This window comes from Lepidochelys olivacea (assembly GCF_965140295.1).
Source record: "Lepidochelys olivacea isolate rLepOli2 genome assembly, chromosome: 26".
Lineage (NCBI taxonomy): Eukaryota > Metazoa > Chordata > Testudines > Cheloniidae > Lepidochelys > Lepidochelys olivacea.
Genome location: NC_140436.1, coordinates 10,512,307 through 10,528,860, shown reverse-complemented (window position 1 = coordinate 10,528,860; position 16,554 = coordinate 10,512,307). Strand labels below are relative to the sequence as shown.

Genomic DNA, 16,554 nt, shown 5'->3' with positions numbered 1-16,554 from the left:
CTGTCCTTCCTACGGAAATGCTCCTACGGGTCTTACTGACATCACACCACACCAGAAGGCAGGTATATCAGCTTCTGGCCAACTGCAGCACTGGAGAAGGATTTCTTGGATGGCATCTCTCTGTTCAAATGCTGTACAAGTGTAACCGGGATAGGACTGGCAGACTAAGCACCCGGGCTGGATGAGGCTGAGTTCTCACTGCAAAGTAGGCTGGTTGCCAGCCTGGGCTGAAGTAAAATCCAAGATGTAGCCTATAATCTCAGCCATGACGTTAAAGCACCCTCACGCCCGGGTGAGATGTTCTATGTAGATTGAAGGGGTTGGGGCAACACTCAGGCTAGACCCCAGGCTAACTCTGGAGTGAAGACAGAGACCCTAAAGGTAACCTGCCTGGCCCCTTGGGCCATCCTGTGTGCAGATGCTACGGCATCAGCATGCTCCGGTCTCAGGGGCAGTACAATGGAAGTGAAGGGGATGGTCTTATGGTTAAGGCACTGGACTGGGACTCAGGAGATTCCTGGCTCTGCCACAGTTTTCCTATATGACCAGGGGCAAGTCACTTTAACCTCACTGTTCCTCAGCTCCCCATCTATGCAATGGGGATAATGATACTTGCTTTCTCCCACCCTTTGTCGATCTTGTCCATTTGGAGTATAACTTAGGGACTGTCTGACACAACGTGTACAGACAGCACCTAGCGCCCTGGGGTCCTGACCTCAGTTGGGGTCTCTAGACCCCACTGTACTGCAAATTTTAATAAATGTTATACTCACTTTGCACTAGCATAAAGGACTGCACGAGGCAGCAGGCACTGAAGAATCGGGCCCATCATTTTCATCATTATATTCCAAGCCCATCTGTGGTACTGTAGCTATTATATCTCCAGTAATGGTGATTCCTCAGACCTCCCTCAGCAGATTGGTCCATTCTCTAATAGTTAGGAAGCTCCTCTTTAATATTAAACTTGAATTTTCCTTGCAGCAGAGTAAGTCCATTACTGGACCATCACCTCTTTACAGCCCTGCACATTTCTCGAGACAGTCACTGTGTTTCCGGTGCCTTATTTCAGAGGCAAAGGTAGCTAATGCAGTAGCAACACCCCCAAAGATACCGCAGTGGTAACAACAGCAGGATCTCCTCGCTCTGTACAATCTACTAATCTACCATCTCCTAACAGGCATTGCCGTGCTGGGATGGATCGAAATGAATGCATAGGTTTCTAGCCAGCAGTGCAAACCCCTCGTGTTGACATGATTTGCACGAGTACAGTCTGATTGACACCAGTACAGCTATACCAGTGGCCTGGCACGGACAAGGCCTTCAGTTGCTCTTCCAGGTGCTACGGCATCACTTGCGTGTGAGCTGCTGACATTCCCACTCTCACTGCAAAGCAAAACCAAAGACCTGCACAGAGCGCTGTTATGTGAACTGAATGCTGGCTTGAGCTTCTCACGCCACATGCTAATGCACTGAGAGCCTGGACTCCTGGCTTCTATTCCCAGCCCTGCTTTTCACTGGGACAACTTACTTAACTTCTTTGTACCTCACATTCCCCATCTGTCAAATGGGGATTTTAGAACCATGCAAGGTGGTTGTGAGGAGTAGCGAACTAATGGAACGCTCCTCTGAAGGCTTACCTACACGGGGGGAAGGGGGTATTGCGCTCCCCAGGGTCTGATTTCTGAAGCGCACTGATATGCTGCCCCCGGGCCAGGTAGACCCTGCTGGTGAGCTTTAACATAATGCTTTCTGAAAAGCACACTGAGGAACCTTTAGTGTGCACGAGCAGGATCTACATGGACCAATTAACGTGCAACGCTACACAATGTGCAACATTAGTGCACTTTAAAATTTGCACCCCCATGCAACACGTTACCCCATCCTGTAGACAAGTCCCTAGTTCCACTAGTCCAGCGTTTAGGATTTAGCCCAGTATTTGTTGGGAGATCCTCAGGTGAAAAGTTCTATAAAACAGCAAAGCATCATTATTACTAGAGAGCAGTGAGAATGACTGAGTGATTTTTCAGTTCGCTGAGGGAACCAAATAGTCAGAAGGAAAAAAATTGTTTCAGATGGACCCGAAATGACAATTTTTCAGCAAACCATTTCATTTTTGAGTGTTTTCTCACCGTTTTTTTTTTTTAATTAAAATTGAACTACATTTCGAAGCCACAAAAGTCATTTGGATTTGAAAAATCCAAATGTTCATGTAGAAAATGTCAAAATGAACCATTTCCATTTTTTCCTGATTTTCTTTTTGTTTCTGTGGTTTTTTTCCTGACCGATGCAATTTGACACAAATTCTGAAAATGTTTCAGTTCAAAATGTTCCGGGTTATTCCCGGATTTTACACCCTGCAGCTCAGTTCAGATTCAGCCCTGAATCTGCATTTTACAGCGGGGAAAAAAAGTTTAGTCTGAAAAATTTTGTCTAGCTCTAATTATTATAGTAAAGCCTTCAGTGATGGTCAGTAGGTAACTCCCTGGGCTAAATAACTAATTTAAAGGTTCGTCAAAGTTGCCAGGAAAATGTTGCCTCACTGTTAAAGACCCATCCCGACTAGGCTACCAACTTTTGTTGAAGGTGTGAGGATGGAGCTCGAACCTATTTAGCAGCTAAGTAAGGCCCAGATTTTCAAACATGCTCAACAGTGCCCGGCATGCTAAGCTTTTTTGAATAGCTGGACCTTAGCTGATTCTCCCATACCCAACAATACTCACGCTCGGTTTTCAGAGGCAGCTGACTCACCAAGGCCAGGCTGTTTGTACAAAGTTCAACGCCAGGGCATAACTGCATTTATTTTGGGCGTGGAAGAAGCAGTCAGATGGGCTTTATGCATGGCTCTTGCGGGCTAAACCCTGCCACAGTCTGCATTAGGGTGAGGTTAGACTGTAAGGGTAAGTCTCCACCGCCAGCCTCCCAGCTCAAGTGGACAGACTTGCAGGGGCAGCGAGTTATGTGGGCCCCGGGTGCCCTTGCTCCAGCAATATTCAGGGCACGGGGGGTGGCTCCGCCAGTATTCGGGGCCGGGTCTCTTCCCTGGCCTCGCTGCTGTCCCGTGCGTCTACCCTGGAGCATCCCCTGGCCCCGCCTGCCACCCCCAACAACGTGTCTCTTTTTCTGTTTGTCAGCAGCATAAGGCTGAAGTGGGGATGGGTCAAATTATATATTCCCCAGAGGCTCTGGAAGTCCCAGGGAAGGAAAATCTCTGTGCTTTTTACACCTCCTCGGAATTTGGCCCAAAAACCTGTCCCATTCCAATGACTTTCCCAGTGATTACATACTTGCAAATGAACTCAGGGCCTGGGAACCAGCTGTTTTCCTCTATCAGCGCTATCATAAAGGCAAAAAGAAAAGGAGTACTTGTGGCACCTTAGAGACTAACCAATTTATTTGAGCATGAGCTTTCGTGAGCTACAGCTCACTTCGAGTAACTTGCCTGAGAACCATTCTCTCTGAAATGGGGGTAGATACTGTCAGCAGGCTGTCAAAGTGAAGGTCAGTACTGTGTTCAGCTGCAAGGCACCACCCCGCAGGGAGGGATGTGTTAGCCACAGGGGAATGTATAGAAAGGAAGCAGCATCAGTCTGTTTTCTCAGCATATTTACAAGCCTCTCCAACCTGGCTAAGCTAACAAAGCCTCGGGAAATAGGCTGTGCTTGGAGCTGGAGTTTTGCTTTGGTCCCATCTCTAATCTACCCTTCTTTGTAAAGGTTTTAAGGAGTAATTTAGGTACCGGGATTGTGATTACTGGTCGGCCAATGGAAAACAAATATGCTACCAGCGCATTAGGAGGGGAAGGGGGTTGGAATCCTGCATTTGGGCCCCAGTTTTGCAGCTTCTCCCTTGCTCTTAGAATGCACTAAGCTCCAAACTTGTTTGGCCTTTAGAGATGCTGAAAATCCAGACCTGTCTCTGAATTTTGCAGGGCAAGTCCCTATCCGTTTGTGATGTCTGATGCAGAATGGAATGGGGTAGCTGTGAGGTAAACATATGGCACTGGAATAAGGGTAAATCAATAGAGAGTCACACTAGGGGAGGCAGTGTTGTCTCGTGGCTCAGGTACTGGACTGGGAGCCCAGCAGAAGTGGGATCTAATCCTGGAGCTGCCACTGACTTGGTGACTTGCTGTGTGACCTTATGCCAGTCATTTCCCCTCTCTGTGTGTTATCCATTGAGACGTAAGGGTAGGGGGTGTCTCTCACTAGGTATGTGCTTACCCTAGCATGCTGGGGTCTTGATCTTGGCTGGAGCCTCTCGGTGCTACTGTAGTACAACGATCAGGGAAGCTTTAAGGCCCGTCTATGCTACAAATTCTCTGAACTGGTAGACAGTCAGTGGTGTTGACTGGCTGCAAACCGGCTTCACACCCACTTGCAACATGCTAAGTACCTGGTTAGTAACTTGTGCCTTTGCTCTCCTCACAAAGATGATGAAACCACACAGTTAATTTGGGTCCTCAATAACTGTGTGCACTGGCTTTATATAAACATACAAGGCCTACAGATATACACAACAACTGCAGCCCGGTTAGGTTCTGGTGGCTTCTGCAATAAAAGACAGAGAGGCCCCAAAGTAGAGGGCTCCCAAACTATTTAAAGGGATACCACCCAATTCCTATAACGGACTGTAACTATAACGGGACATGCGTCCATACCACTGGGTCTGGGCTGTGACGTAGTTGTTTGCCTGTGTGAGTGGTTTGGCTGGTCCTGCGGCTGCCCAAATACCTCCCAGAGTGCAATGCCCTATGTGCTCCAGGCTCCGCTCCTTGTGTCTGTCCTGCAGGCCTTATGTCCCCTGCTGAGGCATTATGGACTAGCTTTCCTAGCCTGCACTGATTACCAACACAGTCTGGGGAGCAGATGGGATGGAGTGTGGGTTGCGTGCGGCTGTGCTGTGGGGAAAGTAGCAAGGTGGACACAGCACTGCAGGGCTGTGAAAACACATTTGCACTTCTAAAGGAGATGGAGCCAATCATCCCTGAACCCAAAGCTCTGTCCAGGGCCTGGCACTGATGCTCGGTTGGACTGTCCCTGCTCTCCGGTCAAGGATTTAGGTCATGTGTTCCTGTATTCTGGGGTAGTTTGGGGCCAGCATCAGGGCTGCTCTCCAGTTCCCCTAGTCCCCTAGTGGGCTGTAGGGAGCAAAGAATATCTGGAATGCAGTGTACTCCGACCACAGCCCAGCCTTCTCACCCCACACCATCCGCCAACCCCGGCATGCTGGGAACAGAGCTGGTGTAGGGAGTATTTCTCGGGCCTGTTTCCTCCCCCTTTAAGGCCCCTCTATGCCAGTAGGGGACTTAACACAACGGAGAGGCTTCTGTAATTCACTATCTATGCAGAGCCGTGCATAAGACTGACTCCCTTTGCAGGTTTCAGGCCAGAAACCACAGGGGCTCTATGGGTTCCCGCTTTCACAAGCTTGGAGCCCAGCCCCCGTGTGCAGAAAGGCCCGCTCAGGTTTGCGAACGAGGCCTCTTTAAAGCTTTCACCTTGAACCCGTTTTCGTTCCTGGGCTTTGAATTGCAGGTGCCCGGGCACCTTTGCCTTTGCTTCTCTGGATGGTCCCAGCGGTTCGTAGTGGTTTGTTGTGGTAGTGGTTCGGCCCGGCCCTCTTTTCGCCACTGTTGTGGAACAGGAAGCTGATAACAACTGTGAGCTTGGCACATTCTGAGCTGCTTCCTTTTGTTAAATGCTTCTGATTTTGACTGTTTCCCTCTAAACACTCTCACTGCCCCTTCAGCTAGGAAACAATGGGCCATGTCCACATGCACCCTGCTTGGTCAGTGCTGCTTCTTCACTCAGCCCTTCCATGCTCTTACACATGCCTGGGAGATGAGCTGCAAGCCACGGTGGCGCTCTTCCTCCTGACTGAGGGCTAAGCCCATTGCCCCAGCAGAGTGATTTCGGGGTTACTTTGCAGGTGGGCGAGCTGCCATTGTTCCAGTAAGAAGTAAAGGAAGCTCTGCACAAAGAGGGGTGTTAAACCCACTGCCCTGATCCTACTCAATTGGGGGTCATTGCCTCTTGGCTGCCTAAAATTCCACCGGCGTGGTTTTAGTGAGCCAGGCTCCTCCTTCGCGTCCAGTACCAACTTCCTGGCCAGAGTTGCTGCTGTGCATTCAGAAGCAACGGCTGCATGTCATCCCCCGAAGCAACTTGCCTTCAGAGACAAACCTGCAAACTGGCCACACAGCTCCTTATTACGTGTGCCCATTTAAAGTCATGCTTTGTACAGAACATCAGGGCTAACACAATGCCCTCCTTCCCGTGAAAGTGGAAACACAACTACAACCACAGAGCGCCCTCTGCTGGCTGTTGGGGAAGCTGACAGTGAGGGAAGTGGCCAGTTTTTTGCGCCGTTGCAAATTTGATACGGATTTGGTATCAATATGGTAGGGTTGCCAGTAGTTCCCTGTTACAAGGCACGTCCCTTATTTTTTCATCTCTGTACGACAAGACTGGGAGTTGCTGAGTGCTGCAAAAAGCAGCAAGAAATACCCCTGGGGAATGTAGGTGAGTACCACTTTATTATTATTAATAATAATGACAATAATAATATTAGGAGGAGGGGATGTGGCGGGGCTGCTAAGAAAACAGTCCCTTATTTTTGAAATACGGTGTTGGCAACCCTAAAATGTGGTGATTATGGGTGTGACTTTTTACCACTACAGGGTGGACGCCGTTATACCAGCATTCAGATGCCTTGTAGTGGTAGTAAAGATTGTTCCCCTTCCCATACAAGAATAAGCTATCCTGGTTTAAGCTCATTTAGATTGGTGTAACTGTGTCTGCATGACTGAACCACTGAAAAAGTGATGCTGATGAGTCAGCACCTGGCACTCTTCCACCCGAGTCAGGGCTCCACCCATCCCCAGCATGGTGTTTAGGGGTTACCTGGGGGGGGGTGGATAAAATAAAAAGCTGGACCCTTCCAATAAAAAAGCACTTTAACGGCATTGTTATTGCAGTTCAATTTTTCTGTGTAGGTAACACCTTAGAATACAACAATGCCCAATCAGTTACTGGCTCGTTTCATAAGAACTTTTTTTTTTTTTTTTAAATATCCAGACAATCAACAAAAGTTCCTGGTCACTTCTTCTGCTGAAAACATCCATGTTCCTTGACACTGAAAAAAATAAAAACCTGACAACCAAAAATGTTTCAGATTTGGGGTTTTCAACAAAAGCTCAAGACATTTCAATGAAAACAAACAAAGCTTTGATTGAAGCTCACGAAAGCTTCTGCTGAAATAAATTTGTCAGTCTCTGAGGTGCCACAAGTCCTCCTTTTCTTTTTGCAGCTACAGACTAACACGGCTGCTACTCTGAAAGCTTTGATTGAAATTCTTGGCAAAAAGCAAAGGGTTTTGTTTTGGTTTTTTCAACCGGTTCTCATTATAATTCTGCTCGTTTGTTAATGCCTAGCCCAAAATAGCGTTGGTGTCAAAACCATCAGGAGACCTTAATTTCATACAGTTTCATAGAATAATAGAAATGTAGAAGTCATCTAAGCCATTCCCCTCTGCTGAGGCAGGACAAAGTGAACTTAAACCATCCCTGCAGGTGTTTGTCTCACCTTTTCTTAAAAACCTCTAATGACGGGGATGCCACAACCTCCCTCAATAAGCTGTTCCACTGTTTAGCTATCCTTATAGTTAGAAAGTTTTTCCTAATATCTAACCTAACTCTCATAGATACTAAGGTCAGAAGGGACCATTATGATCATCTAGTCCGACCTCCTGCACAATGCTGGCCACGGAATCTCACCCACCCACTCCTGCGAAAAATCATGGTTTAAAGACTTCAAGGAGTAGAGAATCCCGCAGCAAGTGACCCGTGCCCTGTGCTACAGAGGAAGGTGAAAAACCTCCAGGGCCTCTTCCAATCTGCCCTGGAGGAAAATTCCTTCCCGACCCCAAATATGGCAATCAGCTAAACCCTGAGCATATGGGCAAGATTCACCAGCCAGACACCCAGGAAAGAATTTTCTGTAGTAACTCAGATCCCACCCCATCTAACATCCCATCGCAGGCCATTAGGCCTATTTACCATGAATATTTAAAGATTCCTTGCTGCAAAACAAGTTGATGACTCCCTTGGTGGAAATGGAGAACAACTGATCACTATTCTCTTTAGAACAACCTTTTATATATTTGTAACCCAATCCAAAGGGCCGAGTATGGGCGAAATGGAACCTGCTGGGGTTTCAGTCTGTGGTTCCTGGAGTCTAGGTATTTCCCTCCAAAGGCTTAGAAGAGAAAAATCCAACTCTCTCCATTAGCTATAGAAAATGACGACAATCACATCCCTGCTTGAAGCTAAGAGAGACGCGAGCTGAAATCAGGATGACCAATGAGGATGGCTGAGAAATCAGTGAGTAGATGGGCTGTTGTAATTATTTTCCAATGGGCAGGCATGAGAGAAGATGAAATGAACAACTCTACAGACTGGATTGCTGTCTAAAGAACCCTCCTTACACAAACGCAGAATCCCTGCTCTTATGGGGACTCGTGGAATGGGCAAATCAGACCCCACCCTCCTATTTATTTGGCATTTCTGCAGCCACAGACTGGAAAATGCTGTGTGTTAAAAACAAAAGCATGAGGCACTAACCACACTGAGTTAGCCCCTGATAAGCTCTACTCCAGCCCTGGCATGTGTACTTAGAGTCAGCCACTGCACGTCCCCTGCAGGGGAGGGGACCGAAAGGGATGGGAGCCACTGCAGCTAAAGCCACTGGCAGGACCAGTAGGGTAGTCAAGGGTAAATGTGGGTAAGGGGAGTTGACCCACGACTCATTTGGGAAATATGGAGTTCAGTTTCAGTTAGTTCACCCATTTCTTTTTGCTACCATTGCACCCCTGGGCAGGTAAATCACTGGGCAGGTCATCCGTCTGATTTTAAACCGCTTGTCTTAGGTTGTCCCCCATCTGATACTAAGACAAAACTGGAGCGTGGTATAGTCTGGTATTGGACAACACCATTTTGAAGCGTGCCCCTGGTGCACCCTGCCGGCGTGCCCTCGCACGCATTGTCACGAGGCCGCACGGGCCAGGAGGTGAGGTCACATGGGCGGAGGTAGCAGGGGCAGGGAGATACACTCTCCAAAAGGGTGTCCCCCGTGAGGTGTGGCCTTGCACTCCGGTATCGTAGGAGCTTCTCCCATATTTGTGGCCCCTCCGCTCTTGTTTTTTTCATGACTAATGCTTTCTATTTTGGAGGTAGGTAGCGACCAGCTATAGAGCCAACTCCTGATCCCTCTGAAGTCCACAGGGTTTTGTCCAGATGAAGGAAGTGCAGGATTAGAGCTCAGTCTCTGAGCTTTGCAAAGGCCCTGCTGTAAATATCGGTCCCCAGTCTCCACCAGAGAAGAGGTAATTTGGCTTCTGAAGGTGAGGGCAGCCATTGGCTGAGATGGGAGGTGCAGGGTGCGGGGGGAATAACACTGGAGAACAGGACTGGAGTGGCACTAGCAGCCGGTTAACTGCTGGAAGCCAGTTTCACGAGGCCTTCTGTACCCATCCCTCCATCTGCTCGTATTGTGGGCAGAGCAACATCTGCAAGTTATGAAATCATTCCCTGTTGCTTCAAATGCAGACAACAAGTATGCGACACACCTCTCAGGCAAGGAGAGTAGGCCTGCACTGCAGCGTTAACTCAGGTGATTGGCCTCAGGTTAGCCTAGCCCAGCTCTCAGCTCTCAGGTTAGCCTAGCCCTTATCAGGGGCTAACTCAGGTCTCAGCTCTGAGGCTAGCCTAGCCTAGCCGCACTGCAAAGCCCTGGCTGTGTCATTGCATCTTCCCCGCTGTTGCGCTCCGCCGTGAGTGTCGCTAAGGACTTTGGGGGCCATCTCCCAGGGTTCTTTGGGCTGCAGTGAACTGAGCCGCATGGTGTTTCGTTCCCAGTGAATTGTGGGAGAACTCATCTGGGGACAGGAGGGGAATTGTGGGAAGGCACGAGGAGACTACAAGCACTCCCACGGATTAGCCTGCGTCCTCAGCCCAAAGTGACAGTGAATAAGGCCCCCGGGCTCTCACCTATACCCCCAGTCAGGCCAGCTAACACCACAAAACTCAAGCGAGAGGTTTTTGTGTATGGACAGGAGGGGCCCAGAGGCAAGACCCCGAGTTACCTGTGCAGCGAAGACAGACCACCTCATGTGCAAGAGAGCCAGGTGGGGCAGGTTGGATCTGATTCAGATTCAAGCCCAGCGCAGTAGAGACCAGGTCATCCTTTATGAGGTTCCTTCAGCTCAGGGGAAATCAAGGGTGTGATGTAACAACTGTTGTGTGGAATTCACCCCGTGCAGGGAGCCAGTACCACGCTTCTGCACCTACCAAGTGGTCATCTGCACACCCATTGCCCTGGAGGTTTGAATGTTCAAAGCACCATACACGACGTCTCCCCTCACTCCATCCCAGGAGACAGAAGTTTATCACTTCCCCCATTTTGTAGATGGGGAAACTGAGGCACTGAAAGGCAAAGTGACTGAACCCAGACTCACAAATGGAGTCAGTGTCAGAGCTGGGAATGGACCTCAGGAGTAACAGGCATCTGAGTCTTGTGCTCAAACCCCTAGATCATGTGAACTAAATGCCACAGTGACTCAACCAGAGCTGCTGTGTAATACTGACCAGCGTGGGTAAATAAAAAACATAAGGAGCGATCACAGGGAAATTAAACAGGGACTGTCAATATGCTTGATCAGCAGGGTCTCCAAAAAGCCTGTTCCATCATGCAAGGTCCTCAAACTGCTGCTTCTCCTTGGGACTGCCAGGTTAGGGCAAAGCAGACATGAGGCAGACTTTTATCGCTAGCAAATTCCAACAGCAATTCATCTCTTTTGCTCTGGGTTTGTACAGCACCTAGCAGAATGGGGTCTGGGTCCACACCTGTGGTGCCAAGGTGCTGGGTTACAAACAATAAATAATAACTCTCTCTTTCGGAAGACCGAGGCCCCACGCCTTCAAACAGGAGCAGTGGGGGCAAGCAGCTAGTTTTAAGATGGAGCATAATAAGTTTGTGAGCTGGATTATAGGATGCGGTTGTCTACCATAGCAGGAGATTGGACTCAATGACCCAGGAAGTCCCTTCCAGTCCTATGTCCGACATTCTGAAGCCCCTAGTGGGGCTGGGGGCCTTAATTTTAGCCAGCAGAGCTATGTGAATTCATTCACAGCATTAGCTGCAACCCTGGTGACCCTGATAAAGACCCAATGCCCCCTTTAAATGTCACAGCCTTGTGCCAGCCCTGACCCATCATCTTCAGAGCCGATGAGAGGCGAGTCCCTTAGCACAAACTCTCCATGGGTCTGGAAAAAACTGGTTCCTTAATGGAGGTGGCCTTCTAATAAAAGTGGAGCCAAACTGTGCTTATCAGATGTCATATTTGGGGAGGTCTCTTAAAACAGGAGATTACCTAATAAGGGTGGTGCCTTGCACAGGCCTCTCTGTATGAAGGAACTCTTTGATCATTCATCAGAGGTGGCTGGTAACATAGGCAAGTGGGTCGGCAAACCCAACGCAGAGTCACTGTTTCCTCTGTGCGTGGGACCCTTTTTCTTCTCTTACTTTCATTCTGACTCTGGTTTGTAGAGGCAGCTGAGGGGGTACAGTTCTGTATGCATCCTCAAACCCCCTTTCACAATGCAGAGCATCCCCAAAGGAGATTCCCCTGACTAATGCCACAAGACCATGTATTTGGCCCGCACTAGCCCGGTCTGTTTTCCATTCAGATTTGTAATCAGTGAGAAGAACATCTAGTGTGTCACTCTAATTTCTTTTCAGGTCTGTGTGTATAAAGGATGTCTAAAATATCATGACATCAAACTCAATGATCAATTATTGCAAATCAAGGAGAAATGACCTTTCCAGCAACATAGGGAAGGGGCTGAACCAAACCCCTGAATCCAAACAACCCAGTCTTTAACCAGAGGCGATGGAATGTATCTAGCTACCTATCTGGGTATTTATACTGTGTCCATCAGTGTGGTATCTGAGCAGCTGTATCCAAACCAGAATCTGATACCGAATTTGTAGCAACCTCTGTGCTTTAATAGGCTGAACTGAATACCTTGATCTAAACATGTAACCCACACACCTTCTTGGTGTGGTGTTCTGTCCCATCTAGCGACACCAAGACCACTTAAAGAGAGAGATAAAATGAGTTTGCTCTTCAGCCTTAGCTAACAGTGAGTTGACTTTCAGCTCATGCGGTAGAGGCTCATGCACTAAGCTCCAGAGGTCCCAGGTTCAATCCCACCCGCCGATGACTGGGGTCTGTTGGCCTAAGAAACATACCCCAGTTTTTGGATGGTTTCAAATCCCAGTCTAGGCCTGAATCTAAATTTTGTAGTTCAGCCCCACCTCGTGACCTAACCTTCTACATCTCATAGTCTCAGATGGCCACACATGGAATCCACAGTTATGATAGGATAAAACTAACAATACCCAAATCTTATTTCACTGGTAGACCTGAAAGTGTTTCACAACATCCAAGGCTCTCAAAGTGTTTTACAAATATATTGTTAACCCCATTTTACAGATGGGGAACCAAGTCACCGAGATATACAGAGCTAGATTTTCAAAAGAGCTCAAGGACAGATTTTTGAGTGCTTCACGTTGAATGTGGGTGCTGAGCCCATCTGAAAATTCTGGCCTAAGTGACTTGCCCAAGGTCACACATCGATTGAGTCAGTGTCGGAAGCCAGGTTTCCTCATTCCCAGTCCTGTAATAACCAGATCACACTAGTGGGCCATCATCATGAGCCTTCATTTGGTCAGCAGTCTAGAAAGCACCAGGCTTCAGCGAATGAAAGCACAACGCTGTTGCCAACCCCTCTGAATCCAAGCAAAGGCGACTGAGAAAAACACTCAAACTTCTCAGATCTCATGCTACCACGTTGCTTTGCCCTAAAGCCCTCCAGATCCCCAGCTGATGTAAAGCGGCGTGAATTAACATCCACAGAGCTATGCTGATATACTCCAGCTGAGGACCTGGCCCACTGTGGGCACAGAGGCTGGAGTCACTTCATCAGATCCATTGGCCAGACAGGCCCCTGATTCAGGCAGGAATTTAAGGGTATAAAAAAATAACAGTACCTATTTTTGCAGCATCCATTTTCAGGTTGAAATCCCAATTCCGCGGCAGCTTGAGGGACATTTTGAACCAGGGTTTTAGTTGGCTTTTTAAACGTAGCTATTTTTCCAAGTGTCTCTGTACTGTGACACTTCTTCTAATCCCGGGCCCTGTTTTGATTCCCTCTGGAGCTTGCTTGAAAAATGAAGTCTCGCTTGAGGTTGATTTGCCAATGCACTTCCTCCTGTGCTCAGCTCTTAAGCAACCCCATAAAAGTACTTTTCTATCTTTCTTCTTCTTTTTTGCAAAGCTTTCTCTTTTGCTTTTCAGACGCACCATAAGCCTCTTGGCTGGCCCTTTTGCAAGTCCCCCTTTGATAATACCTCAGTCACACTCTAATTCAGAGAAGCTGAAGTCACGGCTGCATTTCATCCACCAGCCTCTGGCTTCACTGAAAAGCACTGATAAATAGCAGAGCTTCTGGGTTTGTTTTCTTTGCATTTGAGGAAGTGGGTGTCCTTTCTGTGCAATTGATGTGCTCGAAAAGATTGAGCGTTTGCCTCGTGGCTGAGGGGTATAGCCCAGCATTCAGTTTCAGGAAATGTTAAACTGAAGAGCAGACTGGCCGCTCTGGGGACCTGCTGCAGTTTTACCAACTAAACCCCTAAAATAGGAACTTAGAGGCAGGTCAGCTTGGCTGGGCAAGTATGCAGGTAATATCTGTGCCTGACCTGGAAACCTGCATTTTTTCCAAAGAGACAAGGGTCGACTTACAGTTGCTTGGCACCTTGAATCATCCTAGAGATATGTGCAAAATGGGCATAGGATGGTGCCAGATCAGAAGGGCAGTGTTTGCACACACTTTGCACTAGTGGAAACAAATGCACTAGGTGCAGGGCACTGGTGAAGCTGGCCCTACTCACCCAGACCTCGTGCACTCTGCAACACACTAAGGCCTGCCCCCCAGTGCTTAATTTTTGCTGGGGCTGAGCCCCAGCACCTCTGGGCTTGGCAATTCATAGCCCCGGCACCTCGGGCTTGCTGCATTTGTTATGAATGTAAAAAATTGCTTGAGCTCTGGCACCTCTTTCATTACAACTTAAGCCCTGCCTGTGAAGTGGGGGCGTCGGGGAGTGAGAGAGCAGGGGACATACAGCAGTGAAAGCCGAAACACTGTCCTGGAGGGTGCGAGGTGGATGTCCGCTGGAAATCCTACTCCGGAGCAGACTTCGGAACAATACGCTCTGCTGTGGGGGAATGTGAATTACTCTGAGGGGGGCTGGTTATGATTACAAGTGAGCAGCATTATTCAATGGTTAGAGCAGGGGCCTGGAGATGAAATCCTGTCCCCATTTAAATCAATAGCAAAAACTCCCATTGACTTCGGCAGGGCCAGGATTCCACCACTGGGTTCTCTACCTGACTCAGCCACTGACTCAACATGTGGCCTGGGGAAAGCCACTTCACTGTTCAGTGCCTCACTCCTTTCTTCTGCAAAATGGGGTCAATACCCACTATTAGCGGGAGCTTCACATGGACGGCACCATGTGGAAAGGGAGTCGGTGGCCATCTCGATCCTGCTCACGCATTCATGGAGTGCAGCTGAGTCAGACCTCCAGAGCCTCCAGCTCCAACAGACTCCACGGGAGCTGAATAGGCATTCATCTGTGAGCAGTGCAGGGTCTCTGACACACAGCTATGCAGTTCCGATTCCATCCAGCAGAGGGCAGTGATGTGCCTTAACCGGTTCATATTAGTACTTCAGTGCAAAGCAAAGCATCACTATTTGCATGGAGACTTTGTTCACTTTGAAAGGCTCACCTAGCATGCCTGAAGCAGTGTGCTTCACCTCTATGAAAGGAGATCCATTGCAGTATAAAAAAGGAGAAGCAAATTCACCCCCTCCCAGTCCTAAAAGTTAAGAAACAGCTTGTCAAACACATGATAATGTAGCGAGATCATTTCATGGACAAACATCAGTGCCCACACTGGGAACCCCCTGCGGCAGGGGCAGAGGGAAGTTGCCTTGAACAGGAGGAACAGCCAGGCCGTGAGCACAATGCAATGAAAGCAGTCATGGTCTGTATTTCCTGTTACAACTCATTGTTCAAGGGCAATGCATTTCAGAAGCGTGCATCTGAGGTGCAGCGAGCATGCGGTAGGTGAAGTGCAGCACATTACCATAACGTCAGGCATCACAGCACGGAAATGTCTGTATCCACATACAAGGCGTGATTCTGCTCTGACCACCCCTGTGTTGTACAGGCTGATTAGGGACTGTCTCATTGAGCTCCATGTGTATCCCCAATTCTAAAGCAATGACTCAGTGTTGCCCAAATATCCACCGCAGTTGGGCTCAGAACACCGATATTCAGGCTGTCAAATGAAATATACAAAAAGTACATAGCAAGACAGCAGGGATCTGGGAGACGGGACTTGTCTATTCAAGCCTTGAGGAAATGCAAGGAAGATGCCACACTGTGGTGGGTTTTGTGATGTAGAAATTGCTCTCCTTAAATTGAAGATGCTAAGGGCTTGTTACACATAAAAGACAATCAGGAATAAGGTAAAATGTGAATTTAAAGCAGATTAACTATTTCTGATTAATGCCATGTGTGGACACACTTATTCCGAGTCATCCTAATCTGCTTCCAAAGCGGATGAAGATAATTCAGAATAGAAAGTGGATTAAAGAAAAGGAGTACTTGTGGCACCTTAGAGACTAACCAATTCATTTGAGCATGAGCTTTCGTGAGCTACAGCTCACTTCATCGGATGCATACCGTGGAAACTGCAGCAGACTTTATATACACACAGAGAGAATATGAAACAATACCTCCTCCCACCCCACTGTCCTGCTGGTAATAGCTTATCTAAAGTGATCATCAGGTTGGGCCATTTCCAGCACAAATCCAGGTTTTCTCACCCTCCACCCCCCCACACACAAATTCACTCTCCTGCTGGTGATAGCCCATCCAAAGTGACAACTCTTTACACAATGTGCATGATAATCAAGTTGGGCCATGATGGAAATGGCCCAACTTGATTATCATGCACATTGTGTAAAGAGTTGTCACTTTGGACGGGCTATCACCAGCAGGAGAGTGAATTTGTGGGGGGGGGGGGGGGTGGAGGGTGAGAAAACCTGGATTTGTGCTGGAAATGGCCCAACCTGATGATCACTTTAGATAAGCTATTACCAGCAGGACAGTGGGGTGGGAGGAGGTATTGTTTCATATTCTCTCTGTGTGTATATAAAGTCTGCTGCAGTTTCCACGGTATGCATCCGATGAAGTGAGCTGTAGCTCACGAAAGCTCATGCTCAAATGAATTGGTTAGTCTCTAAGGTGCCACAAGTCCTCCTTTTCTTTTTGCGAATACAGACTAACACGGCTGTTACTCTGAAAAGTGGATTAAGATAATCTGGAATAAGAGCATCCACATTTGGAGCTAATCACGCAATCAGGA

General features: G+C 48.1%; 1 protein-coding gene across 1 annotated transcript in view; it reads right to left on the bottom strand.

Moving 5' to 3' along the window:
- Nucleotides 1-13,170, bottom strand: part of ARHGAP25 (Rho GTPase activating protein 25) — a gene marked incomplete at its 5' end in the record, with an annotated part of 44,126 nt that extends 30,956 nt beyond the window's left edge. The window contains one exon of the mRNA XM_084614987.1: nt 13,110-13,170. Within this exon, the coding sequence (XP_084471113.1) occupies nt 13,110-13,170 (61 nt within the window). The remainder of the gene's footprint in view (nt 1-13,109) is intronic.
- Between the last annotated feature and the right edge of the window lie 3,384 nt (nt 13,171-16,554).